At 38.5% G+C, this 27,794-nt stretch overlaps 2 protein-coding genes across 8 annotated transcripts; both read right to left on the bottom strand.

The window, feature by feature from the left end:
* Nucleotide 1: 1 nt before the first annotated feature.
* tnk2a (tyrosine kinase, non-receptor, 2a) lies at nucleotides 2-17,465 on the bottom strand. Of its 7 annotated transcripts, XM_039685188.2 has the most exons (17): nucleotides 17,352-17,465; nucleotides 16,315-16,443; nucleotides 12,345-12,522; nucleotides 12,085-12,155; nucleotides 11,103-11,330; nucleotides 10,855-11,010; nucleotides 9,222-9,499; nucleotides 9,019-9,145; nucleotides 8,780-8,926; nucleotides 8,537-8,631; nucleotides 8,041-8,235; nucleotides 7,176-7,267; nucleotides 7,014-7,058; nucleotides 5,557-6,932; nucleotides 5,384-5,479; nucleotides 5,156-5,283; nucleotides 2-4,908 (listed from the first exon to the last, which is right to left on the bottom strand). In XM_039685188.2, exons 3-17 carry the CDS (start codon nucleotides 12,505-12,507, stop codon nucleotides 4,902-4,904), a joined length of 3,204 nt encoding a protein of 1,067 aa, XP_039541122.2. In that variant the 5' UTR covers nucleotides 12,508-12,522; nucleotides 16,315-16,443; nucleotides 17,352-17,465; the 3' UTR covers nucleotides 2-4,901. The 7 variants fall into 7 exon arrangements, with proteins under 7 accessions (XP_039541122.2, XP_039541119.2, XP_039541120.2 ...); XM_039685185.2 differs by having other exon boundaries at nucleotides 5,557-7,058; nucleotides 11,103-11,309; XM_039685186.2 differs by lacking the exons at nucleotides 16,315-16,443; nucleotides 17,352-17,465 and adding an exon at nucleotides 12,664-13,208 and having other exon boundaries at nucleotides 11,103-11,309.
* A 534-nt stretch (nucleotides 17,466-17,999) lies between these two features.
* tfr1b (transferrin receptor 1b) lies at nucleotides 18,000-27,577 on the bottom strand. The gene is made up of 18 exons (XM_039685189.2): nucleotides 27,438-27,577; nucleotides 25,419-25,468; nucleotides 25,107-25,335; nucleotides 24,274-24,457; nucleotides 23,691-23,828; nucleotides 23,450-23,537; nucleotides 23,178-23,303; nucleotides 22,931-23,014; nucleotides 22,461-22,600; nucleotides 22,210-22,367; nucleotides 22,018-22,134; nucleotides 21,861-21,946; nucleotides 21,699-21,762; nucleotides 21,073-21,202; nucleotides 20,867-20,954; nucleotides 20,416-20,652; nucleotides 20,176-20,325; nucleotides 18,000-20,075 (listed from the first exon to the last, which is right to left on the bottom strand). Exons 2-18 carry the CDS (start codon nucleotides 25,461-25,463, stop codon nucleotides 19,833-19,835), a joined length of 2,307 nt encoding a protein of 768 aa, XP_039541123.1. The 5' UTR covers nucleotides 25,464-25,468; nucleotides 27,438-27,577; the 3' UTR covers nucleotides 18,000-19,832.
* Between the last annotated feature and the right edge of the window lie 217 nt (nucleotides 27,578-27,794).

Raw genomic sequence — 27,794 nt, 5'->3', positions numbered from 1 at the left:
AAAAAAAGAAAATGTGTTTTTTACATTCTTTCTCCATATTCAAGTTTTAAACCATTTGTAGGCTGACTCCACCAAAAAAAGAGCACACTCTGTGGCAAAACGTTGCTCTGTTTGAAAATTCTGATCATTTAATCAACTATACAACACAAATTTCAGGCTGACATTCTTGACTGAATATTTCAACAGAAACAGCTTACTTTAAAGTCCAAGTCAGCTTACTAGAAAAATAGCAACAGATCTTGTCTTCATTACTGTGACAAGTGAAACAAAATACTAAAAAAGAAGAAATATAGGGTTGTTGATTGGATGGAGGCAGATCTGAATGCAAGATTGCAGTCACCAGTCAGTTATGACATTTCTCAAAGCAGAAGATTGAGTTGACATTTCCATAAAAAATGACAAGGTAAAAACTAATTAAAAAAAAAAAATGGATGAAAAGTTCACAATAGGTTCAATAACATTCTTTAAGTAGATAGGGTGAATTTTCATGTCAGTAATAAGCATGTGATATCCCATTTACATGTAAATAGCGCCTGATTATGATATTATGCTAAATAGTTTTAGATCTTGGCCTAGTTGGTTTCAGCCAAGAACTTTCATTTCAGTGCGCCGCTCAGCTAACGCAATTACCTTGGAATATTCCTTTGAATAGCACATTATCTATCTTCTAGCCCTTGGGTTTAACACCTTTGAATGAACCTTTTTGGGTCCCGGGGAAGAGCCAGACATCATCTGAGTGTGATGGGATCAATATACTCAGGTTCGGCAATGAGTCACAGAACATTTAGGTCTCCAACACAGCTTTTAATGCTCAAGCAAACACAACAAGACAATGAAACTGGGAATATGTCCCCTTTTTCTGTATGGACAAACAACCACTGCAGACAGCACTTTCAGGTCTCTTGGTAATAACGAACACACACCCTTTGCAGATGCACACCTTTTAGTTTATCCAACTGTGTCATCTTCCTCATGAGATTTTGAAAATGATGAAAAAACCTGTTTATAAAGTTTGAAGTATCACCAGCTGCCTTGGTATACTGGGGAACTCATGGGAAGAACAGCAGCTTTGCTTACAACAGGAGTGTTATCGATCTGAATCTCAGCTGTCTTAGATGTTTCTGTGATAGTGGCTTCCAGAAGCCGGACTACAGCAGACACAAATCTGATCTAGCATTACGTCTAATCTCCAATCTTATCAGGAACAAGAGTCGTCGGATATTACTTGAACGCAGTGGGGCTTTTCAATAAGAGTTAAAGATAGTTATTTGGTCTCCTAAAACTTTCAATTCCAATTTGAATGTATCAGGGCCATTTCAATTTTTTCAATAGTCTGTGCTTTACGCGCCACAAGGTTTTAATAAACAAAGGAATTACTGAATGGAAATTTTGATTGCACGGTTCACTCTGATGCTTTCTAGTATTCTTGATCAGTGCTTCTCAATTGGTTTTGCTTTAGAGCTTTACACTGGACATCAAGTGGAGACCCAAAAAAGAAATCTAAATGGTTTGTGATGCACATGTAAATCTTAATCTTAAAGGGACACTTCACCCATTTGCATTAGGCTTTGTATCTTTAGAAACCCAGTCATATTTTTGAATGGTCATGGTTTATTCCCTTATATTCCGTAAAAATCGTCATTTTGCGTCATAATAAGCAGGAAGTCACATTTCAATGAAATCTGTAGAGACTACAAACATTTGCTCATTATTATTCAAGGGGGTGGGACCCACTCACCCTACAGGCCTATTACAGATCAGTGGGTGGGATTTCACTTGCAGATACTGAAATCAATATCAGCCATCTTGTTTGGAAGCTAAGCTAACAAGCGCTGTGGAGATATGAAGCATGACAATGATGGAAGAAACTGAACATGATATGGAAGAAGAGGATTTTGAAAGTCTTCTGCTGTTTAGATGACTTTCCTGGCTAACCAAAAACAAACCTCACATATATATATATACACATACATACATACACACAGTGAACAATATTATAAAGGCAACATTATGCGAAGGAGATGTGTTGCACTGCGTGCAAATGGTGGTCACAACGGATACTGACTGGTTTCAGCTAGTTCAGCTCATGAAAAATTCAGGCAAAAAAAAGTGTTGCGTTTATAATTTTGTTCAGTGTATATACATATTATGTATATACATATTATGCATATACATATTATGCATTAGACATTCAGCCAACGGTCCATGAGCGTGACGTCTGAGGCTGAGACTACTAGACAGCTAAAATAGACCCCTTAAAACCTGGGGTTATTTGTCAAGTTTGCTCTAGAAGTTCAAGTGCTATTAATGTAATGGAGAACAAATTCATGTCTGGGGGATATGAAATATGATACAAGTAACTTTGAAAGCAATAAAATCTTTCATTCTTTAGCACAGCACTGATATCTAATGGTGGATTAGATAAATAAAGATTTAGAGAAATCGTCAAAGTATATCAGCATCCATATTTCAAATATTTTTTGATGCCTGACAAACTAACAACATAACAGCAAAAAAAAGTTCATTAATTTGTAATATTTTATGTATTTCATTTATTAAATATATTTATATATTTATTAGACAGCACCTTGTCCTGTACATTTTGACATTCAGTAGATATTCTGTAAGGCTTCACATAGCTCATGTGGATATCCATGCTGCAGCTCCACTTCCAGGGTCAGTGGGCCCCATGGTGCAGCTCCACTTCCCGGGGTCAGTGGGCCCCATGGTGCAGCTCCACTTCCAGGGTCAGTGGGCCCCATGGTGCAGCTCCACATCCCGGGTCAGTGGGCCTCATGGTGCAGCTCCACTTACAGGGTCAGTGGGCCCCATGATGCAGCTCCACATCCCGGGTCAGTGGGCCCCATGGTGCAGCTCCACATCCCGGGTTAGTGGGCCCCATGGTGCAGCTCCACTTCCAGGGTCAGTGGACCCATGGTGCAGCTCCACTTCCTGGGTCAGTGGGCCCCATGGTGCAGCTCCACTTCCTGGGTCAGTGGGCCCCATGGTGCAGCTCCACTTCCTGGGTCAGTGGGCCCCATAGTCCAGCTCTGCCTCTTGGCTAAATGAGTCCATAAGATTTAAGAATCTTGCGTTCTGTATAATCTGTGAATATATCTGTGAATAGTTGCCATAATACTTTAAACTTTAAAAGACTGATAAAATAATGAAACCTCGTTCACACCAGTTTTAAATATATACTTCAGTACAAAAATACATATAGACAATTATAGAATACACATTTATAAAGCTTTTACAGTAAGCCCAGCATTCTGTCATCCAATTCAGAAAAAGTGGGAGGCAACCTACATAAGGCGAGCACAATTCCAAAGACATGAACACAAAACCAGTGCAGGTAAAACATAACTAGAATACTGAGCATCTGTCCAGGAGGCAGATGAAAATTACAGAGCACAAAAGCACAGAGCAAAAGCCTCAATTTGCTAAGTAAGATGTTTGTAAGTGATTGATGCAAAGTGGGTGACATATGGACACGGTCAACATGTTCTGACAGAAGAAAAATGTGCATTAAAAGCTGTTACTCAGTTCCAGTTAAGATCATTTCATTAAATGAGACTTCATTACAGAGACTAAGTGCTGTTTCTGTGATATATGAACCTGAGCAAAATCGGAAAATGCAAAGATAAAAGCAGAGTTCCACTTACCTAAAAGTAAATGAAAAAGATAATATTTTTCTCATAATAGCTAAATCAGCAACTGAGAACAATTGGTCCAGTGATAAGGACAATGAAGACCAACAAAACTAACAAGAAACTGATGAATTAAGAATAAAATAAGTGCATTTACAGTATTTTCTGCAGCCATCATGATGGCACAATAGCCTTGAGGAATGAGGAATGAACATTGACATTCTCAGTTCGATCACAGTTTGTTCGTTTTAATTGTGGGTTATCTAAAATAGATTAAACCAAAATAATAGAGGCATGAGGGGGAAAAAAGACAGACTATGGGTGAGCTGTGGCTGTGCAGTCTCAGGGCGGTGACTAATTTTACCACCACAGCATAGAATAAAACTAATGATAAACTAGTATAAGCTGATATTAGCAACAAGGCCTATATACTGCATGCCACATCATGAATGAGAGTTAACCAAAGTATGAGCATAATAGATGCAGAAATGTGTGGTAATATTATCATGAAATTTCACAGGAAAAAGTCCATCGTCCATTGTCAATAATGTGGCGATGTATGAAGCACAGCTTACACAGAAGTCACTTTCAAACCAAATTGGTCATTCGCCATGTGACCTTGAACCCTTTGAGGAATCTGTGTGGGGAAATCTTTTAGCCTCACACGAAATTGCAGATCACATGGATTTCAATCCCTATTGAAACGACCGACTTCGTCCACAAAAATTCACAGAACAACAGTAAATGCGACTGCACCTTAATGGTCTATACATCCATTCAAAAGCTTATAATATCTGACCAGTATACCCTGTAACGTCTTTACATAAAATAAGGAATGAAGCAACCATTACAACTCACATCACTCAATAAATATTGAGCAGTGCTGATAAGATTTAAATTATGTCCCCACTTTTCAGATGGTTCCTAATATAAAATAAAATATTCAGAATAAATAAACTACAAACATTTCACAGGCTGAATGCAGTAGTGAAAAGTCACATTTGATGCAGCGAAAAGCAAACTTATACAAACTGTTCACATTGCACTTGTACTTCAAGTAAGTGAATTTTGCATTTTTCTTGTATTGATTATAAACAGATAGGCAATGAATATTCAAATTACCTGCATAATCTATTAGCAAACATCCATTGTATAACTGGTCAAGAGTCAAAGAGCTGAATTCTCATTGGATCGATTCTCATTGCTTCGCTGGAACGGAGATCTGCTCTGTTCTTCCTTTTTTTTCTGCCATTAGAACCTGACACAAATCAGAGATATGTTGAATATATGAAGAATTCCGCTTTACTTTATTTTTCTGTGTAAAACGACAATTAAAGAATTGGTTTTTTTTTAGACATTTAAATAATATCACAACACTGGACCCCCATGATTTTCATTGTATGGACACAATAAAAAATTGTTCAGATTTTCTCTCATGTTTCACTGAAGAAAGAAATCTAATTTTGGGGTGAGCTATCCCTTTAACAATCATATAGTTATACTACCTATGTCTAGATGGACCGTAGGAGTCCAGCATTTGAGTGCTGGCCTGCTCCAGATTCCAGCCACATCTCTCCAGAGCTTCTATGCATTCGGGCCGAGCCTTCAAACCCAGTCGGAACAACTGCTCCACCTACGTCAGAAAACAGTCATCTGTGTAAATGCTTCAACGATCTTTCATCATCCATGAGCACCTCTCTCTCTTTTGTGTCTGAAACGAAGCACACAGATACCTTCAAATATTTGACGGCCTCCTGAAAGTTCCAGCTGTGCGTCTGAAGGGCAGTTTGACACTCCTCTACAGTCACTCCATGTACCGCCTCCTGCACCTAGAGAAACAACCAATCCGTCATCTCAAAATACCATGATATCATTGAGTGCGAGTCTCTGGTGAAAAATTGCTTACTTGTTGTATCGTGACACGGTTAAAGGCACCTGCTTGGGTGCTGCTCGGCCAGGCCAGACTGTTGGAAGTCCCGCTGTTACTAGTGTGTCCGGTGGAAGAACTGAGCTTGTTGGCTTGCTGTTGAACCATAGGCCTCACAGTGGCCATATTTGTAGTTTTTTTCTCATTGTTTCCCTCTGAGTCCTTCAAGAACCTCTCGTACTTATCCAGGTATGCCGGTTTCTCAGGTAGCAAGTAGTAATGAGTGCTGCTGGCCTTCACGCCACCATACACGATAGGGAGGATGCAGGGACTCTTAGCCGGAGCCTGGCCCACTTCAGTAGATCCGTACTGAGAACTTGCAGTGGTGGCGGTTGACGTAGATGATGTGGTGGAGGAGCTGGATGGCGCAGAGGAATAGGACGACGGGGATAAGCAGGAGCCCAATGATCCGACGCAACAGAGGCTGGATCTCTGTTGAGGGGAGCCGCCTTGCTGCACCATAGGGCTCGGTGCCCGAGAGTTGGGCTGAGATAGAGCGTGATCCCTTGGGGGTATCTGAGGCGGACAGCGGCTCACGTCTTCTTGGTCTCCAAGAGAAACCGACAGTCTGCTGCCATATATTCCTGCCCGCTTAGAGGGCCGCATGGGTGGGATTGGGATTCTCGGAGGGATTTGAGGCCTGTCCTCATAGGAGGAGGGCAGGATGATCTGTCGGTGCGGGGCGAGAGCTGAAGGAGTCGGGAGGGGTGAAGAAGGGAGGGAACGTCCGGTCGGAGGGACCCGAAGCTTCACCATCACCTCCCGTTGTAGCTCCTTGAAGATGTCTGCTGATTGCGAAAACGAGTGGGATTCCTCCCCATGCTTGAATGGTAGAAAGAGGTTGTCCTCCACATTGCATTTCCCATCGACTTTAATGTCATCGCCTAATTGTGTCTGTTCAGATACAGTGTCTTCCTGCACCGCCGCAGATGCATTTATGGAGCTCACTTCCATGTCTTCCTGCTCAGCACTATCCAAGGCAACTTCGTCATATGCCGAAAGAGAAGGTAGAGGCCGCGTATCCCAATCCACCACAGGAGTAGGGTGCATGGGGTTGGGCAGGGCTCGATTGGGGCTTTGCGGTGGCGCCATATCTAAGATCGATGCGGCGTAGGATGCAGGTGGTTTCGCTGTGCTGGGGTTGGGCGTCTCGGTAATGGGTGAGGGTGACGTAGAGCTGAAACTATCGTCTCCAAAGTCAATGAGCGAGACTTCGCTGAGGCGGTCACTCGGACTAACGCTTTCCCAAGGCCAGGGGCGTAAACCCAGGTACGTGGGAGTCTTAAGCGAGAGTTTCTTCACACCCGTCACTATCAGATCATCATCATTGTCCAGCACAGAGTCGTAAAATGGTTCTGGGAACAAGTCATAAGGAAAAACTTTGGGGAAAATTGTTTTTGTCATGTGATTCTTAGAGGAAAAGAAATGGTTCTTACTCTTAAGTAGAACTGCTGGTTTAGGAGGTCTGGGGGGAGGTTGTTCTGACACAACAGTAAGAAAAGGTCAGAAATAAAAGAAGACAGAGAAAAAGAGATAAGAGGTGAACTTGAAGAAGAGCAGAACAGCCCAGCTCAACACAAGATCAAGCAATTGCTTACTTTTCGCCCGGTTTGGAAGTTTAGTGGGCTTGGCCGTATTTGAATCCATCCCAAGAACATCTGGAGGATCCATGGGATTACCAAGGTACAAACTGAACACAAAGCACATTGGGTTAATAACTAAATCCACCTCTGCGGATTTTCTGTCATTCAGTGGTTCTCAACAAGTGGGCAGCAGAGATGACTAAACAGTATTTAAATCAACAAATTAACATGAATATATAAAAATAATTACAATTAAAATGCTAAAAAGACATAAAATCAAGATATAAACTGCAATTTCCTAAATTATGATAAAAAATTAAATAATTTATTTTTGAGACATGCTTAATGTTCAATGATGACCTGAAGGGTGAGTTTTTTGTTAATTTTAACATCCTGATCATCTGTGTTTTGTGAGTATTTGCAGTGCGTTTCTGTATTTGGTTGTGTTGTGAGTGTTTGGAGCACGTGTTGTTAAACTGATGAAAATGTTTTCCTTATTTGCTTTTTTTTTTCTATTAGCATTTTCAGTTGCCGCGCATTTAGCTTTCAGCCAAACAGTGGTACAGTTCTTGAAATATTTCAAATCACAAAATGAATCGAGGTAAAATAAATTAAAATACCAATATTCAAAGTTTCCATTTAAAAAAAAGTTTAAAAGCAAGAAACTTTATTATAATTACTGAAGAATTCCCGGAAATAGTGTATTTTTTCGGGACAATGGAGGGCTTTTGATTCAAAAAGGTTGAGAATTACTGCTTTAAAATAATATATTGCTGCTCTCTAGTGGTGAACACAAGGAAAGCGGTCTGTTCCCTGAGAGATAAAATAATCCATAGTCTCCTAACAAGAAGTCAGTAGTGAAATGGTCATGGAATATTACTCATCGATCTTGTCAGGGGTGCCCCAACTTCGGAGTGGATCTGTGTCTCCATGGCCCGTGTGGATGAAACTGTGCTTGAGAGGTCGGCTGATGTCGTGAGCAGACAGACCCGCCACAGAGGTCACCACATTCCTCGGGAACTGTCCCACCTTTAGAGTCTGTCTGTTCTGACCTCTCCACCAATAGTTCTCTGCTCTGTAGCACAGAAATGAGGCTGTAAAAACAGACTAAAATAACTAGAGTAAATACACCGAGTACAATACAATTTTTTTTTTAAAGACAGCAAGGCTGGTCTGTTCAACATTCATGTCATTTGCATAAATGACTGTCAAGAATAAAATTATTGTAATTAATTTGTCTTCTTATTAAATCTATTGATCAAATTCTGACTTTGGCATACCTTAACATTTTTTTCTATTTTTCCTAGGCCGTAGGTTAACAGCGGACACATATACAGTGGTTCCTCACACCTGGCTGATGCAAAATATGTCCTCACCTGCCCTCAATGATAGTGATGATGTCATTGGCATGAATTTTAAGTTTGTCTGGTTCATCAAAGTCCTGCAGTGCCCTCATGTCAGTGGGCATTGTCTACAAGTTAATTAGAAAGACTTAGTCAATTAAAAAAACAATAATAATACTGACATTCTGGTGTATGTGCGATTCAATAAAAAGACTTTGATACAAGGACATTCTAACCAGTATAATCACCATCTGCTGTTGCTATTCGAGACCTTACCTCCACAAGGAAGTCCCTGAGGGACACAAATGTCGGCCTGTCCTCGGGTTTGGGCGACCAGGACTGCAGCATGACGTTATAAATGTCCTGCGGACAGTCCTCCGGTTTGATAAGCCTCTCTCCCTCCCTATCGATCTTATGGAGAATCTATGCAACAGGACACATACAGTACTGTAGATGTCAACACAGATGACTTTACTTACAGAAAAAAGTGTTTAGGGTCAGGTATGTGTGTATACCTGACTACCATTGAGTCCAACCCATGGTTCCTGCCCGTGAGTGAACATTTCCCACAATGTTACTCCAAACATCCAGGTATCACTGGCATGGGAGAAGGTACGGGTCTTCAGGCTCTCTGGAGCACACCTGCAAAGCAAGAGGATGTCAACATGGGCTGGGGGAATGAATACAAAAAAAGATGGTGGTCTATAACTCTTCTCACCAGGCAAAAGGGACTTTGTGATGCTCCTGCATCACGTAATGATCATCATTTTTAGGCAAGGCCCTCATTAGGCCAAAGTCACCTATCTTGATGAGGTCGTTGGAGGCTAACAGGATGTTGCGTGCAGCCAGGTCTCTGTGAATGAATCGTCGGGACTCAAGGTACGCCATGCCACAGGAGATCTGAACGGCGTAGTGGCACAGAACCGCTATCAATATATGACCCTGACGCTTCCTCAGGCGGTCCAACAAAGCACCCAATGGGGCAAGTTCTGTCACCTGAAATACAAATAAGACAGGTAGTTCACACAAAAATTAAAAACCATTTGCACTACCAAAAGTTGAGGTCAGTAAAGTTTTTTTTTTTTAGGTTTTTAAAAAAAGTCTCAAATGCTCAACAAGGCAACAATGTTTTTAAATATTATTACAACTTAATATAACTGTTTTCTATTTTAATATATTTAAAAATGTCATTTATTCCTGGAGAAAACCAAAATCTATTTGAAATATTTTTGTGTAAGTCTTTAATGTCACTTGACCAATTTAATGTGTCCTTGCTAAGTAAAAGTATTAGTGTAGTTCAGTTTGATTTGGTTTAGGTTTGTTTGCTATTCCATAAAGGTAGACTATATGGTCCACCTTTAGATTATATATTCTACAGAAGTGGTGCAAATTGCTGTCCCACAACCAAAAAACACATTTAAATAGCATTTAAGTATTAAAATTTTAGATTCTTAGTATTACGTAGATTATCTACTGAATCCCACAATAATATTTAAAATATCAATTAGCTTAATATATATTAAAAATCATCATTTATTGGGTACTTTCAGTTGGGAGGTGACTGTCCCGAACCCTAACCACTTCAACTTGTGAAAATGTTATTGAAATGTTTTTTTCCTTTAAAAAGTCCATTTTCTTTTAAAAAGTGAAGTTAAAAAAGAAACAAACATTTATTCTATATTTTATTTTTAAATTATGAAACTTTATGTAAAAAAATGTGTCCTGTCATGTTTTCATGTCACTACCGTAACAGTGTGTGTTTAGTCAATTTGGCTGAGACTGATTTTAAACGACACCCCTCAGGAAATATTTCTGTGTCCCTCTCTCTCATCATAGCCTCTCTTTCATTGCAAATACTGTAGGTACCATCATTTTGAGGGAAATGTGTTAAAAACACAAATAGATAACAAATTGTATCAATTATATTTTAAATATTGTTAAAATTGTAATAGTTATTGATTTACCTGTGAAAACTTTTTTTTTAAATAGAAAAAAATGTATTTACAAGGTAAATGTAAACAAAATATGAATAGGTAAATATAAGACTTCTTATCAAGTACTTATTATTATTGTGTTGCGGTAGTGACAAGTTTGGGGAGAGGAAAAATATTCCAAAACTTTCTGAAAATACAATATGATAATTAACTGCACAATTATTAGAAATGTGTACCTTGAATATTATACAATTTGCATACATACAAATTTTGTGGAAAAAGATTTGAACCATGGAACAAAGATTTTTTTCAAGACGTTTCCAACTCTGACTTTGAACCAATTCTGTAGAATGGCCCATTTAGGAATATAGTTGTTTTTTTTAAAGACACAATGAAACTTCAATTTTCAATCCTCACCATCTTCATGGGGTGTGTGAGGACAACACCATATAGACGAATGAGATTGTGGTGGTCCAGGGAGTGCATGGCATTAACTTCCCTTATGAAGTCATCTAGACCTTCACCCTGCTGGTCCAACAGGTCTGTCTTCAGGCACTTTACAGCCACACTCAGCTACAGCACAGGAAGAAACTCTATGCATTATATTCATTTTGCATATGGATACCTAATCATTACTGGAGATGTTTATCTTCTTTCCCTCTTACCACTCTTCCAGAGGGGGCTTGCCATTCTCCACGCTTCACCACCCCGAAGGATCCGTCTCCCAGTTTCTCGTAGAGGGTGAGGTCTCTGTCACTGATGAGGCAGGTGAGATCGGCTGGCTGACCGTCTGGTTGAGCTGATGATGGGGATGAGCTGCGGAACACCGCTGGAGTCTGGGAATCGGAGTCAGGACGCTTCCCGGTGAACACCTGCTGGCCCAAACACAGAGACTACGGCTGAGGGTGATTCCACCTGCCTCTCACTCCAAGATGCAGTAGATTTTCACACAGTGAGAGGTGTCATTTATAAACCTGGCAGACATCAGTGATAATCTATGTGAATCTTAATGATTAAAAATAAAAGTCTGTGTTTACATAATATATGTGGGTGGTGCACTGTGTATAATTAATTTCTATATATAAATACACACACATGCTTGTATATATTTAAGAAATATTTTCAGGTATATACTGTATATAGATTTATATATAATCTATATTATATATAGATATAAATATTTTATATATAAATAATATTTTTTTCTTAAATAGACATGTATGTGTGTGTATTTGAATATATACACCCACATATATTATGTAAATACAAACTTTTATTTTGGATGCGATTAATCGTTTGACAGCCCTAATATATATATAAATGTTGCCTTGGTAATAAATAAACTGAATTAAGTTTAAGTTATTAACTGTAAAAATATTAAAACTAAAAAGTAATAAAACCTAAAACTGAAATTAAAAATGTTAATTTTTCACTAATAATAAATAAAGTGATAATAAAAATTAAACTAAAACTAAAATAATAATAATAATAATTTGTTATATTTATAGTTATATAAAAGTAGCCAGTCATATAGTAAAACTAAAATAACACTTAAATATTTTATGTATGTGTGCGTGTGTGTGTGTGTGTATAAGGTATATATATATATATATATAGCCATTTTTCATTTCAGGATCCACACCATACCTTGCTCATCCATGACTTCCGTTTGCACATGGCCCTTCTCCTTTTCACTGCCTCCCACAGCCGTCTCTGACCTGCGGAGCCAGAGAGGGATGAATAATATAATATAATATAATATAATATAATATAATATCACCTCATCTTATTATATAATAATATATTTATATTATATTATATTTATTATAATTTAATGATAATTGAATGAATTCTTCCAACATTCAAAACTCCTCTCACACAGATAAAACACATGCAACCCCACTCACCTGGGCGGCCCATGCCGATCTTTTCAAGGTCCTCATTTTTGACATAGTCAAAATGTGAGAGACGTGTGACATTGAGGTCGTCACGGATACGCAGAAAATACTGCTGGAGCTGCACATCAGTGAGCAGCTCCATGAGCCACTCCGTACCCTCGTCAGACTGCATGTCTTCACCGTCCGGCTGCACACACACAACATAAGCATAAACAATATTATTCTCCACAATTCAAGTAAATTTGTTAGTTTAAGGAAATGTCCTCGAAAACAAAACAAAAATACATTTTATTGCTCTGTAGAGGAAACCGTACACAGCATCTTTTACCTCGTCCTTCACATTATAGTGTCGCTGGTAGTCTGAGACTGCCGCCATTTGACCATGGAAAGCAGTGCTTTCAGGGAGTGTGTGTATGAGTGAACTGCACTCCCTCGGGGTGTGTCCTGTTTTCACAGTAAACTGTCAAGCGTCTCCTCTAATCTGCAAGATATATTTGTTTGATTTCTTCTTCTTCCCATCAGCCGCAACATGAAGCTCTCTTTTGTAAGCTAAAGTCAAGAATAGCATGCGTAATCTGATTCTTCGTTGAAAAAATAGTTGCAGTCTCATGTGAAACTGTGTTTTATGTTGCAAAAACTCTGCCCAGCCTCCTGAGACTTATTATTCCCACCCTGAATCAGTGCGCACAGTGCCTTAAATCCAGTTCATTGCAGTCCTGTCCTGTTTCCCAAACAAGTCAAGATCCATCTTCTGTCTCATCTCCTTATGTCTCAGTCAGATGAATAAAAAGGTCACAGCTTGTTAACGGTAAAGCATTTCCATATTCGTTTTTTTTTGCTTTCTCTTGCTGAGTCACTGCGAGATGCAGTACGAGTGAGGCAGACCGCAAGACACAATCCTTAAGCAGTATTGCAGTACAAAACAAAATGTGCACAACGTCGCACAGCTTAACCTCGCCCACAAAAAAAGAAAAAAAAAAGAAAAAAGGTTATATTGATGCGTCAACATCATTGTACAAATCCTTTGTTTTATTTGTGGCCATTTTTATAGTGACAGGAAATTACTGAAATAGGATTAGGAAACGTCTCTAGCCGGATTCAAACTCACAAAAGACAAAAGTGTCAACACACTACATGCCAGAGTAGGTACACTATAACGGCAGATGTACATACAGACGTACAGACAGACGTACAGACAGACGTACAGACAGACAGACAGACAGACAGACAGACAGACAGACAGACAGAGATAGATAGATAGATAGATAGATAGATAGATAGATAGATAGATAGATAGATAGATAGATAGATAGATAGATAGATAGATAGATAGATAGATAGATAGATAGTCTATTATGTAGTTCTGCAGTGATCTTACATAAATATGCCCTGACATAACACAGATTTAGCCGACTGACCAATAAGAATCAAGTATTCCAGAGAGCCGTGTAATATATAGAGAGAGAGACAAAAAGGGTGTCAAAACTTCATTGATTCAATTGGGAAAATGTACATCCACTTATGGAGCAGTAAATCAGGACATATTTACCCATTCACAACTGATGATTTATGCAGCCTCGCAGTGCGAAAGAGAGAAAGGGGGGAAAGGTGTAGAGAGAATGTGAATGAGAATGTTGCCTAAACAGCTTGAGTTAAAACAGCCCACGCACGTGCATAAAACATATTAAGTCACACTTTTTAACGAAACACGTCAACCATCATAAATCATCCACTGAGTGTGACAGTGACAATGACGCATTAACCCTTGGCAACTAGAGCATGACTAAGAGGAGCAGACAGAATGCCATATGGCATCTCTTTCCCTTCTAGAGCTCCCATACGCACAAATATTTAGGACTTACAATACAGGACACAGTCGTAGGAGAGAGGGTGGGTGGAAATGTACACCCTCTGAAACTCTGATACTGTGAGAGAGATATTATATTTCGGCACCAGAATCACATTGGCTTTAAATAGTTGTACAACAGGTATAGAAACAATATTTCATAACCAATTTAAACTATTCAGTCTATTCAGGACATTCTAAGTTTAGAGAACTACATAGAAATGAGTTGATGGATGGATGGATGGATGGATGGATGGATGGATGGATGGATGGATGGATGGATGGATGGATGGATGGATGGATGGATGGATGGATGGATGGATGGATGGATGGATGGATGGATGGATGGATGGATGGATGGATGGATGGATGGATGGATGGATGGATGGATGGATGGATGGATGGATGGATGGATGGATGGATGGATGGATGGATGGATGGATGGATGGATGGATGGATGGATGGATGGATGGATGGATGGATGGATGGATGGATGGATGGATGGATGGATGGATGGATGGATGGATGGATGGATGGATGGATGGATGGATGGATGGATGGATGGATGGATGGATGGATGGATGGATGGATGGATGGATGGATGGATGGATGGATGGATGGATGGATGGATGGATGGATGGATGGATGGATGGATGGATGGATGGATGGATGGATGGATGGATGGATGGATGGATGGATGGATGGATGGATGGATGGATGGATGGATGGATGGATGGATGGATGGATGGATGGATGGATGGATGGATGGATGGATGGATGGATGGATGGATGGATGGATGGATGGATGGATGGATGGATGGATGGATGGATGGATGGATGGATGGATGGATGGATGGATGGATGGATGGATGGATGGATGGATGGATGGATGGATGGATGGATGGATGGATGGATGGATGGATGGATGGATGGATGGATGGATGGATGGATGGATGGATGGATGGATGGATGGATGGATGGATGGATGGATGGATGGATGGATGGATGGATGGATGGATGGATGGATGGATGGATGGATGGATGGATGGATGGATGGATGGATGGATGGATGGATGGATGGATGGATGGATGGATGGATGGATGGATGGATGGATGGATGGATGGATGGATGGATGGATGGATGGATGGATGGATGGATGGATGGATGGATGGATGGATGGATGGATGGATGGATGGATGGATGGATGGATGGATGGATGGATGGATGGATGGATGGATGGATGGATGGATGGATGGATGGATGGATGGATGGATGGATGGATGGATGGATGGATGGATGGATGGATGGATGGATGGATGGATGGATGGATGGATGGATGGATGGATGGATGGATGGATGGATGGATGGATGGATGGATGGATGGATGGATGGATGGATGGATGGATGGATGGATGGATGGATGGATGGATGGATGGATGGATGGATGGATGGATGGATGGATGGATGGATGGATGGATGGATGGATGGATGGATGGATGGATGGATGGATGGATGGATGGATGGATGGATGGATGGATGGATGGATGGATGGATGGATGGATGGATGGATGGATGGATGGATGGATGGATGGATGGATGGATGGATGGATGGATGGATGGATGGATGGATGGATGGATGGATGGATGGATGGATGGATGGATGGATGGATGGATGGATGGATGGATGGATGGATGGATGGATGGATGGATGGATGGATGGATGGATGGATGGATGGATGGATGGATGGATGGATGGATGGATGGATGGATGGATGGATGGATGGATGGATGGATGGATGGATGGATGGATGGATGGATGGATGGATGGATGGATGGATGGATGGATGGATGGATGGATGGATAGATAGATAGATAGATAGATAGATAGATAGATAGATAGATAGATAGATAGATAGATAGATAGATAGATAGATAGATAGATAGATAGATAGATAGATAGATAGATAGATAGATCTTATAAAGAGGTACAGCACATAGAAACAATATTCTAAATATGTCATAACCTATTTAACAATTCAGTCTTTTATTCAGGACATTCTAAGTTTAGAGTTCAGTTTAGCCTTAATCCAGCAAGGCATTTATGGTGAATTGATATCTAGAAGTGGTCTTACCAAGCTTTAGGCCAGAAAATATCCACTAGAGGATGTCAGGGACGGTCCTCTGGCGGTCCAGTGTTTGACAAGGCCATGCCAGGCACATATGAGCCAAATCAAGGCCGCTTCTGACTACTCAACGTCAAACTGCAAAACAGATTTACATATGCAGAGATGAGTAATAGTGAGCTTTTATAACCTTGTTACAATGTGTATTTAACATCAGTTAAACTAAATGAAAATGACAGATGTTGCTTTGGAATTTTATTACAGCTCAAATAAAATAAGTTAACTATTTTGCTTTTCAGTTAGCATTTATTTTATTTCATGTAACAATTTAGTTAACAATTTTTTTTTTTGTTCAAGTAAAATATAACCCTGATCTGAATCTGTGACAAGTTGAATTCTATACTTTGCAACTGGATAGTTGGGATAATTACATTATAATATTTACAATAATTGTTTATTGTTTGTGACAAAATTATTAATAGGTTATTACTATTATATTGAACAGTTGCTTTTTGTCGTTTTAAGTCGTGCTAAAGAACACCAATACCGTCCGTGGTATTAATGCACTGCATCTTGTGGTTTATTTCTTTAAATTATTACATTTTATAAGAAATTTAGCTTAGATCGAATAGGAATGTAAATCATAAGCCGGGCAGCTGGTCCAAAAGGAACTATATAAAGATTTGAGTTTCCTATCTGGACAGCATTTCGAGTCTTCACCTCAGGCCCATCAGTGTGGTCTAGCTAGACAGCACGTTAGGTTTTGAGACACAGCCACTGTCTTCTTTATTTCAGATAGAGGCGGACATAACAAGATGATTCAAACAAGCGTTAGTAACCTCTTTATAAATAGACAGTTAAGTTAAAGCAAATAGGCATCAGCGGTGTTATCCATACTGATCACATGCTCTGTGATGGAGTCAGTCATCAGGATGGTTAGCGCAGAGGTACCTGTATTGATCAGTGCCGCAGTCCGAGCTCACATTTATGTAGTTTTGAGTGAATTATATTTCAAAACAGACAATACTGCCAAATGATTCACTTACCACTTAAATAGTCGTTTTAAAGAAAGAGAATAAGCAGCTCAGCGGCCGTAATCCTTCTTCCCCCTCGTTACAAGGATTGCATCTCTTTCTTAAAGCGACAGCGCCTTTTACGCAGACGAGCGCGCGGGGGCGTTTGTATCTTTATGGGAACCTTAATGTGGTTCTCAAACTAAGCTAAATATATTTAAGACTTAATATAAACATGTGATTGGGGACTACAACGTTTTAGTTGCAGCACATTCTAAGGTAATTTACTAGAACATCGTCAAATGATGTCCTAGTGTAATTTTGTTACTGACCTCATGATCAGTGAACAGTCAGCACTTACTGGTTTTCATGGTACATTATGGGGATTTTCCACTCCCTTAGCATATTTGCTTCAATTGATAGCGAGGACCACCAATTGACACACAGACATTTAATTATTTATTTTATTAATTATTTTTTAAATTAAATTTTATTTATTTTATAAACTAAACCGGTGATAATTACACCCTATGATAACTTTTTTTTTCCATAATGTTGGTCCTCACAATTGAACAAATACGAACACAAATGTTTGTCCCCATCAGCCATGTTCAATGTTTTTCCCTACAGATCTGTTTTATGTCTTGTGAGGTAAGAAAACAATAAAGTCTTACACAGCAGTTAACATACAATGCCAGAGTTTATTACAGAGAAAATTAAGGTTGACATTTGACAGATGTCAGTTCTAACAATTAACAATTTGGTTGTGACCCCAACACATCCGGATATATTCAAAACAATCAATTTTAACTTCCCTGCTATTTATTTTGATAAACATAAATTTGGTAAATCATTCCCACTTGTCTAAATAAAAGGTCAATTAAGATTTGATCCATGCACATTTTTACACGCTATGAAATATCAAACAATTTCTGTTTCTGGTAAGTGCCACAAAGAGGAGAAAAGACAGTTTCAGAATATTATGCATAACTTGCAAAAAAGTGTCCACCAAACGTTGTCAGAAGTGCCTTCAAACATGAAACCATTGCGTAAAATCAGCAGTAAGCTAATCAGTCATTCATCATTTTTAATTCATTGAGCAATATGAACACACCCTCTTTCCTAACACCCGTCTTAGAAAAATAACAGAAATAAAGTACAGGAATACCCAACCAAAAAGCTCAAATCTGAGAGAAATCAGACCAGAAAAGTGAAATCTGAAACAGTAACCCAATAAAACACTGAAAAGAATCTGACTCTGATAAACAAAAGCCACGACTAGATGTAACTCACAAATTCAAAAGTATTCTAAAGTTATTAATAGTAACAAAGCAGAAAAAGCCACACAAAAAACGTGACGATAATGAAAAATTAAAAATTTTCATAAACTATGGGAAACACTGTTCCCGATAATTTGATCCACCCTACAGTGAAATATGAGGATCACTGCCCTCGATATATACACACCGGTAGGCAAAAACTACCTTCAAACACTCTACATTATGGAAGACACTGCTCCCGATAATGGTTTTAGAATAGAAATATAAATGTTACAACAAATGCTGTTGTCACTTTAATGCTTGAGCCCACGAGTTTGGTCAAAATGGAAACCTGCTTTGCCAATTCATTTGATTCAGACCAACTAGAACTAAAAGTACATTTCTTTTTAATATGAGACGATCTGAAAACCCATTAAAAAAATCTTCACTCAACAGGCCAAACTATTATTTTTTGGTTTCAGTTTTACCAATTTAGGGCTTTTCTTCAAAAAAAAATATTTTTTTTTTAAAGAAGAGGAACTGCTCCGTGAGTAATAAAACGGGTGCTTTTGAGCTTATTTCCTCAAGCACCTGTAACAAGAGACATTTCTGATACAAGCTGTTGGTAACATGCATTTCTGTTAGCAGATGCTGCTTTTAAGAACTGACAGTATAACCGTCACAATTATGGAAGACACTGCTTCCGATAATTAAAAAAAAAAAAGACACTTTTATAGTGAACACTGTCACTGATAAATAAATAAGAAATAAATATAATATGGTCCTCAGTTGGTCACAAAGGCTGAGTTTGGGGGTTTTACATGAAGTGCAAAAAGGACTAAAATCCCCAAGTAGCAGCCGAGAACGAGGTTTACTCCACATGCAACTTGATAACGAGTCACGGATGAGGAAAAACATCTTTAACTAGAACTTGCAAAGCACCCTAAAATCCGTTAGCAGAAGAACAAATATTGTATCATTTATCCTTAGTCCAGCAATAATAATCAATAATCATAATTATAATCGTAATACATTAAGAAAGATATCTATATAATTTATTATCTCAATAATAATTAGTTCTTAATGTTTAAAGAACTTCCACAATTTAACTTAAAGCTGCCCTATCATACATTTTGAAGTATTTTGGCCAAAATTCATCGTTCCAAATCAAATCTACTTCCACGGTGGCAGGATTATTTGTGTGCATCGAAAAGCACATTTAAGCAAAACTGATGTCAGGTTGGTTGTTATACATCTATATCTCGTTGTCTAAGGACCAGATATCTCCAGCTAGGTCATTGGCACAGCCCTGGATGGTCCAGGTGAGTAGAGCAAACTTGTTTAGGACCTGGTCTATGTCGAAGCTTGTTTTGTTTGCATGCACATCATCCAGGTACTTTTCCAGGTCTGTGGCGGTTTGCCACCCATTACCAAAGAAAACGTGGCGGAACGGGATCTCTCTCAAAGAGATGTAAGGTGACAGAAGATTATGCTCCACCTTAAAAGAGGAAGAAAATGACAAGAACATGAGAACTTGGCCAATATTCATCAATCAATTATACAAGATGCGCCTAGAAAAGCCAAGAAAATAACTTTACCCTCATTATGCGGTTATTGATTATGCGACACATCTCGATGTCATTCAGGTCGCTGCCCTGGATGTCAATAGCTAGAGAGTCTGCGGCACGGCTATAGGAGCTCTTTGCTGCGATCAGCCACTTGGTTGACAAAGACTCAATTTTATTGACCTGTTATAAGAAATTTTGAGAAACATGTTATTTTCCGATTAAAGTAAAGCAGCAGAGCAAAAACATTATGTATATGACAAAAAGCATTACCTTGTCAGCTTTGAGAATGTTAACACGATTGATGATAGCGCTCACGTGATTTGTGATCACGGTGCCATACGTGGTAAAGTCAAGTTTGAGAATGTGGTCATGAACGAGACGGAGGGCCATCTGCCCAGCGACCTGAGCAGCAACCAAGGACATATTAACCACTGTGTTATTCGTGACAAGATCCAGTTGGTTTTTATTATCAGAATCGGTTCCAAAATACTTGTAGTCAGCAGCGCCCTGGTGAAAGAAATCATAAAATGAGTATGCAAACATTCGGATGACCTTTACGAACAGAGGAACACATCAGTCTCTTAAGGTTGTGAGCTTGAATAATAAGAAAATGTCTTTGAGGAACTTAAGTAAGTTCAGGCGCAATGATTAATTTATCAATTCATTCATTTTTTTAATAGTTACATTGACAGACTAATAAAAAATTAAAAACAAGACTTACATTAGAGACGAAACTAAAAGACACAGATGGGATTCCAGAAAAGGCCAGGACAGGATATGCAGCATCATCCATCTGCATGGACGTCAGACTGAGCATAAAATGACAACTGATTAAGGGGCATGTGCATGGCATTTCACCACAGAAACAGTCACGATTATGTTGATGCTTTGATCCATTATAACAAAACTCAAAGCAGATTTACTCACAGAGGTGACAAACTACCACCGTAACTCTGAAGAAGGCTTGAACTTGACCCAACGTTTTTGACTTTTTGCAGGGTCTTCTGCAGAAGGGTGTGCAACAAAGGACTGGCAGAAGCTCTAAAGGAGCCCTTACCTGATGATTAAATAGAAACATTTCATGTTTAAAGGATATGAAGAAGAGTAGGGAAAGAACCTACAAATTACACTAGTGGAACTTGAACTTGTCCGCCACATGAGCACCACAGACTTCCTCCGGTGCATAGGTACTAATGTCCATTAGGTGATATAACTGCAATATATCTCTTCCAATATGTGTTTTTACCACAAAATCAACCATCTTGGAACTTCCACTAATATGGAAGTGTTGAATTAACGGTTTACAGAAATGCATGCTATTCAGAAAAAGGCATAATAGAGATATTTAAAGCTACACTGTGTGATTTTTACCCCCATCTAGCGGTGTAAAGATATATGGCCATCCAGTGAAATTGTACCAAACATGGAACTGAAACACATTATTAAGGTATCCTGATATAATATAATAATAAATAAATAAAAACGTTTGTAATTGGGTGAACACAAGGCTATAAAAATCAACTATGATCACTTGCACTCAGTATACTACTTACCAGCAACAACCCCATCCAAACTGATGTAGGCAAAGGCTTTCCTGTCCAGTGATGCCCAGTATCCCTGTTTAACACAGAAGAAACAACGTTACAAAACCATAACTGAGCTTTACAACAAACTGCTTACACTTATTGCCAAGCACAGATGACTTTGGCACAAACCTCAAGCCATTCAGTAACTCCGACGTTACCAAAATCCCCTGCAGTCCAGCTGGCAAACACAATGCTTCTTTTAGGTTTGAAACCGTCTAAGGTGAAGAGGACAAGGAGTGAACGCATGCCACAAACTAAATTTGAACACAGGTAGAGAAGAACATACCTTTCTTCAACTCTGTGAAAACCCTTGCAAGCTCCATCAGAAGAGTAGTGCCAACTGTAGACTTGGCATATCCACAGCTCAGGGAGTCCCTCTGCGCTCCAATCACGACATAGCGATCTGACGGATTTAGACAACCACAATGAGACTGGAGACGTTCAGATCCCTAGACTTAAGCAAAATGTAGAAACTCACCAGGGTCAATGTATCCTTTGATGACTCCAAACACGTTATGGATCTTGGTGTCAACAAGGTTATTATAGACAGCTACGGTTACGTTGTCTTTTTCTAGTCCCAACTTGTAATGGGAGGGGTCATTTGAATTTTTAGTAGAACTGCTTACTACCATATTTCTGTGAGAAATCAAAGAATACCAATTAATTTGTATGTTTATGGACAAATATTTTTTTTAAACAATTATCAAGGTAAACCAAAACTAAACGCACGCTAAGATTTTTTTGGCCATTTTATTAGTAATCGTCTGGGCGAGAATTCCTGGAAGACCAGAGGACTTGACTGGAGGAAACTGTGTGTGATTAAAAGAAGGGAATCCTGGGGTGTAAGGATCACCTGATCCGAGGTGAACCTGAAATTAATGAACAGAGTGAATGAATAAACAGCAAAAACAATAAATAAAATACATTTATAATTTCACTTGCTCAATTCCTTTTTGAAATTCACTTCAAACCATCACTGTTACTGATTTTTAATGTATTGTAAAAGTCAACATTTAACAGGCAATTTAGATTGCCTTTGCCATTATCTAAAAAAACATATATTATTAAAACTTTTATTATAAAATAAATTAATTTAATTAGTCTTTCCATTTGAAACAAATATTTATTTAAATTAAAGAAGTTGTAATAGCAAAACAGTCAACACAACCATATGAATTTCATTCTTCTGCATAACTTACATGACCAAAGAGCTCAGTATCATCGTCAAGCTGGTCTGTGAAGATCAGAGCTGCTACTGCACCCATCTTAGCGGCATTCATAACCTAAAATGGTGACAAACATATTTTGATCAGCACTAGCAAAAAGTATGTTACTATTAATAGACTGTTACGGTTAATGGAGTTCCAAATTTGACCATGGTTCTCTAGCAAAACACTAATAGTTCAGAAAGAAAATGAACGTATTGATCTGCTCCTTGGGTGTCACCTTCTGTGCCATGCTGATACCTCCAGCTCTCATCAGTACGACAAAGCCACTTAGATTCACTTTGAATTCGTTCTGCAGATTCTGCAGGTCAGAAAGCTCACCAAAGTTGGCGTACACCACTCTGCCCTGTGAATGTAATTGTTTGAGGAAATAATTAAGAATGCAAGTCATGGGACAACTACATGACAAAGCATACTGACAAAGGAAGCAAAACAAGAAAGAAAGAAAGAAAGAATGTCAAGTGTTTCCTGAGGAGGCAGATGAATGCTCACCTCTTTACGTCCCGTTTCACTGTAAGCCAGGAACCCCTTTGGACTTCCGATCTCCTCTGATCCAAACCACACTTTGTTTGGATTGGTGCTTTTAGGGTAAAAAACAGTCCAGATTACAAACAGCGCAACCAAAGGAAGATGGAATAACTATGACTGCAGCTACTAACTGCTATGATGTTGCCAGAGTATACTTGCTGGCTGCAGAGTGGTTTCTTTTTTTGTTTCTGGAGAGCCTACTGACCTGTTAGAATACTGTAGCTTCACAAAGTGCTCATCAACCCAGGTGTCCATTTTCAGTTGCGTGAAAAGATTATGGATTTTGTCACCTAACATGCTATCTAAAGGTGATCCTGCCTGAGTGCCATTCTGGTAATTCTCGCTTGATGGGGAAACAATGCAAAGTCAAAAAAGAACAATAGCAGATGTGTACATTTACTCATTCTCAATTGTGTTAATGTTAAAACTGATAATGCATACAATGATCAATAATATTCAAGGTAACATTTTAGATTAGGGTCCAATTCTTCTCACTTTTAACTCCAACTTTTGCCTCAAACTCTAAGTACTGATTATTATTAGGGCTGGGGAAAATATATATATTTTTCAATTAATTGAATTTGAACATCTGAATCAATATCCAGTTCTATTTATCAGTTGTTTTATTGTCAAATTGGGTAGGATTAGTGATGTAGAATGCATTAATAGGTGCTTTAGAAGTAGTAATAAACAACCAATATCCTAGTCAAATGTTTGCTAATAAGCAAGTTAAAAGTGACAATTGTATCCTAAACTTAAGTGTTACTATTTTCATGATTTAAAGATACCTTAATATTTTATTGATGTTTTCAGATGACAGTTTATCATTCAGAAGTTGAACAATGTCACTCCAATCCATAGAGGGTGCAGGGGGATCATAATTAACATCTTGATTTTCTTGAACTTTAGAGTTTTCCAAAAGGCAGGAAGGCGACTCAGACTTACGGTTGACAGAGTATCCAATCAGTATACCTGGCAGGAGAAAAAAAAAAAAAGAGAGAAAAAGAAACAAGTGAGACTCACAAAAACTGAGAAGAATAATTACTTAATACATGGCTCTCTGAAAACATTAATTTTGATTGGTCACTCACACAGCATTATGGGTCAAGCATTTTTGTACTGAACTGACCATCGTCCCTGGCAACAAATTTATATCGCTATTCACAAATGATATGAAGAGTTCAGATGCAAAATCCTCTAAGTGCCATTTGAAATTTTCTTCTAAAATGATCATTTTTATCAAGCTTGTATATTTAAGCTCAGTAATTTCACTTAAATGGCAATGAAGATTACCTATTAATTGCCATTTAAGTGAAATTACTGAACTTAAATACACAAGCTTGATAAAAATGGTCATTTTAGAAGAAAATTTCAAATGGCATTTAGAGGCTTTTGCATCTGAACTCTTCATATATTAAATCAATATGTTCATATTGATTTATATTTACATAAACAGTCATTTACATTTACCAGATATACTGATGTAGAACTAAAATGATCATTATAAAGGTGTTAAACTGACCAAAGGGTGCTAGTGTATTTTTCTTTATTAATGACTGAATGATATTTAATGACATATTAGGATATGGTAAAGAACTGAATAAACTACAAAAACACTCACCCACACAGAGGACAGTCAGTATTAGACCGACGCAAACCAGAATCCTCCATTTGTTCAATGGCGGAGAAACACTGGATCTCATGTACTCGTCACGTTGCACGTGTCCTTGTTCTGTACCATCCATTTCCTCCTCCTCCTCACCTTCCACAGAGAGTTTCACCACCACACGACTGCTGTCTCCATCAGGATTCTGAGACTGACTGAACCGGGTGTATGAGCGACTGTTTACCTGTTAAAAGGGGGAAAATAATTAAGCTTCAAATTCCAGAGAAATACACAAAAGTCAACAAGTTTGTACAATACAGAACTTACTATTCTCGAAAACTTCATTTTGGCTTGGTCAATTGGTCCTGCCATGGAATCTGAAAAGGAAGAGATATATCTCTGGCAACGAAGTTTCTCACAAGATCAGACAAAGAGCCCTTTTTAAAGTCTCCGAATTCATAATAACAGCCCTGCTTGTTCAAAGTCCAAACATTTTTTTATCCACTGAAAAAAGGACAAGTCTTTTGATTCGTTGAACAGCATCCAAAACCCAGAGCCGCCCTCTACTCCGGCTCCAGAGCTAGTTAAAGCAGTGATAGGAATCAATATGGCGATGATATAATGTTGATAATGTGACGTGCACCACAAACATTAACTAATTGTGAAATACTATGTTTAGTTTAAATCTAGTTGCCCAATATAACCCATTTAAACAAACTAAAGGAAAAGTGACAAATACAGATGGAAAAATACAAAATTACTTTAACGCATTTAGTGATTTGCTTTACCAAAAGCATCTTGCAACAGACAAATAAGATATTCGCATAAAATCTGAAAAAATGCATAGTATACAATGCCAGGTTTCTGCAGCTAGATTAGGGCAGAGGAGAAATGTAAAAGAAAAATAGACTAGTGTGCGTGTGTATTGGTTTAAGATTTAAATTTGTATATTAAACAGCAACTATCCAGATAAACAAACAATGACAGAAAAATTAGAGCCAAAATGTAAATGTCTGAAATTTAAAATGTCTAAAAACTATGGCTTTTGTGGGTAAAAACCTTTGTTTCAGGACATACTTCCCAATAATGTTTGTGGTTATGAGGTTTATTATATCAATGTTCTGCATTGAATCTACACATTTTTTTGGAAGGAACCAGGAACTAAGTTGGTTGCAAGTGGTTAGAATATCTTCCTGCTAATTCAACCACCAACTGTCACCAGTGTTTAGCAATAACTGCATGCAGTTTCAAAGGAAGGAGTTCAGACTGAAAGCAAAAAAGCTAAAGAGCCAACGAATCAGTTAGGACACTCCTAAATAGCAGTAACACCTCATTGCGCAGTACCTGAGATACAGAGGGTGGAGTTGGATGGACGGAGATGGGACTGATTAGGTATATGTAAAGATTTTGTGTTCTGCAGTGAGGACCATCTCCTAAATAGGCCTAAATGTTAAGCCAAACCCAATCCAACCATTGTCTTAGTGTCCATGGTGATGCCTATACTATCGGCAATGATATTTCAAGGTTCTTGAGAGCAAAACGGCATTCATCACATTTCAACAACCTTATAAAGAGTATAAAGCGGGTTTAATATAAAATAAAAAACTGAAATTACAATCTCCTCTCTATTCTAAATCCAATTTATGTATTCATCCAGCAAAGGTAATCAACAGGTCAGTCCAATGAGTAGGGGGGAAAAGACACCTTATTGTTTTTTATCCCTTCCAGCATAAATGCAATTTAAGCTCAATTAGACATGGAAGCATGAAGATATTATCCTTCAAGACATGTGAGAGTCACAACCTGCATCAGAGATTGATATGGAGGTTGGAAGTACAAGGAAGTTCCTTATTACAGCACATGCAGCAAAGACGAATAGCAATAGAAGTTAATTATTTTCACTGTCTGTAAAGTAGTCATTAATTTCATATAAGAAAAGGCTAAAACGCTCTTTACAGAACACTTGAAGGTCAAAGATGTTACTTGCACTTCCTGCCCAATCCCCACGTGCTCGTGGCGCGGAAATGTAATAACGTTACATATATGTTCTAGAGAAATAATAATTAGAAAACAAACTTAAGCACAAATTAATATTCAATTCAGATGTTATGCCAAGTGGGACCTTTTTATTGTTGTATATTATACGCTAACATTTCAATTGTAGGTCTGTATTTCCGCCCAAAGCATGCCATGAAGTTCAATGACAGCGAGCTGTCAGCCATTCTGCTAATTCATTAAAAGATGGCGCGTAGTGGCTTATTTTAGAGCAAAATCCTTTACGTGAGAAAACCGGTGCTGTAAATGAACGTTTCTTCTTATGTGTGTTGTTTAAATGTCAGTACTTACTTGCTAAAGTAATGTCCTGAATGTTCTTAAGTGCTCGGCCGCCAGCAGTGAGGATGAAACCATGAGCGAAACCATAGACGGTATAAGAACTGGCACGTACGCGCACAGACGCGCAGATATCACGTCACTTCCTTCCTCCTACCACGACCACAAGATGAAGATGTAGCCTACACTTTCTATATACATGGAGAGTGCAAATGCTGTTTAATAATAAAATAAAAGAAGGCAATTTTTAAATGTGTTCCTCATTATTACCCTATATTTAAGTAAATACAACCTAAATATTTTCCCACTCTGCTCTTTTTACCAAGATGAGGAACAAAGTTCTTCCACTATCACCTTCCTAATTCTAGCGTT

The sequence above is a fragment of the Pimephales promelas genome, chromosome 22 (genome assembly GCF_988280905.1).
Source record: "Pimephales promelas chromosome 22, fPimPro1.hap1.1, whole genome shotgun sequence".
Taxonomy (NCBI): domain Eukaryota; kingdom Metazoa; phylum Chordata; class Actinopteri; order Cypriniformes; family Leuciscidae; genus Pimephales; species Pimephales promelas.
The sequence above is the reverse complement of the archived record's forward strand: the minus strand, read 5'-3'. Positions and strand labels throughout refer to the sequence as shown.

What these genes read in the sequence shown, in the direction of transcription:
- tnk2a (XM_039685183.2), bottom strand. Translation starts at nt 12,711, where the DNA reads ATGGCGGCAGTCTCAGACTACCAGCGACACTATAATGTGAAGGACGAG. An exon ending in GATCGGCATGGGCCGCCCAG is followed by an intron (nt 12,156 to 12,344) that starts GTGAGTGGGGTT and finishes CTGGCTCCGCAG; the next exon opens with GTCAGAGACGGCTGTGGGAG. An exon ending in ACTTCCAAACCGGGCGAAAA is followed by an intron (nt 7,059 to 7,175) that starts GTAAGCAATTGC and finishes CTGTTGTGTCAG; the next exon opens with AACAACCTCCCCCCAGACCT.
- tfr1b (XM_039685189.2), bottom strand. Translation starts at nt 25,463, where the DNA reads ATGGCAGGACCAATTGACCAAGCCAAAATGAAGTTTTCGAGAATA. An exon ending in GTGAAACGGGACGTAAAGAG is followed by an intron (nt 23,304 to 23,449) that starts GTGAGCATTCAT and finishes TTACATTCACAG; the next exon opens with GGCAGAGTGGTGTACGCCAA. An exon ending in TCAATAACCGCATAATGAGG is followed by an intron (nt 20,076 to 20,175) that starts GTAAAGTTATTT and finishes TCCTCTTTTAAG; the next exon opens with GTGGAGCATAATCTTCTGTC.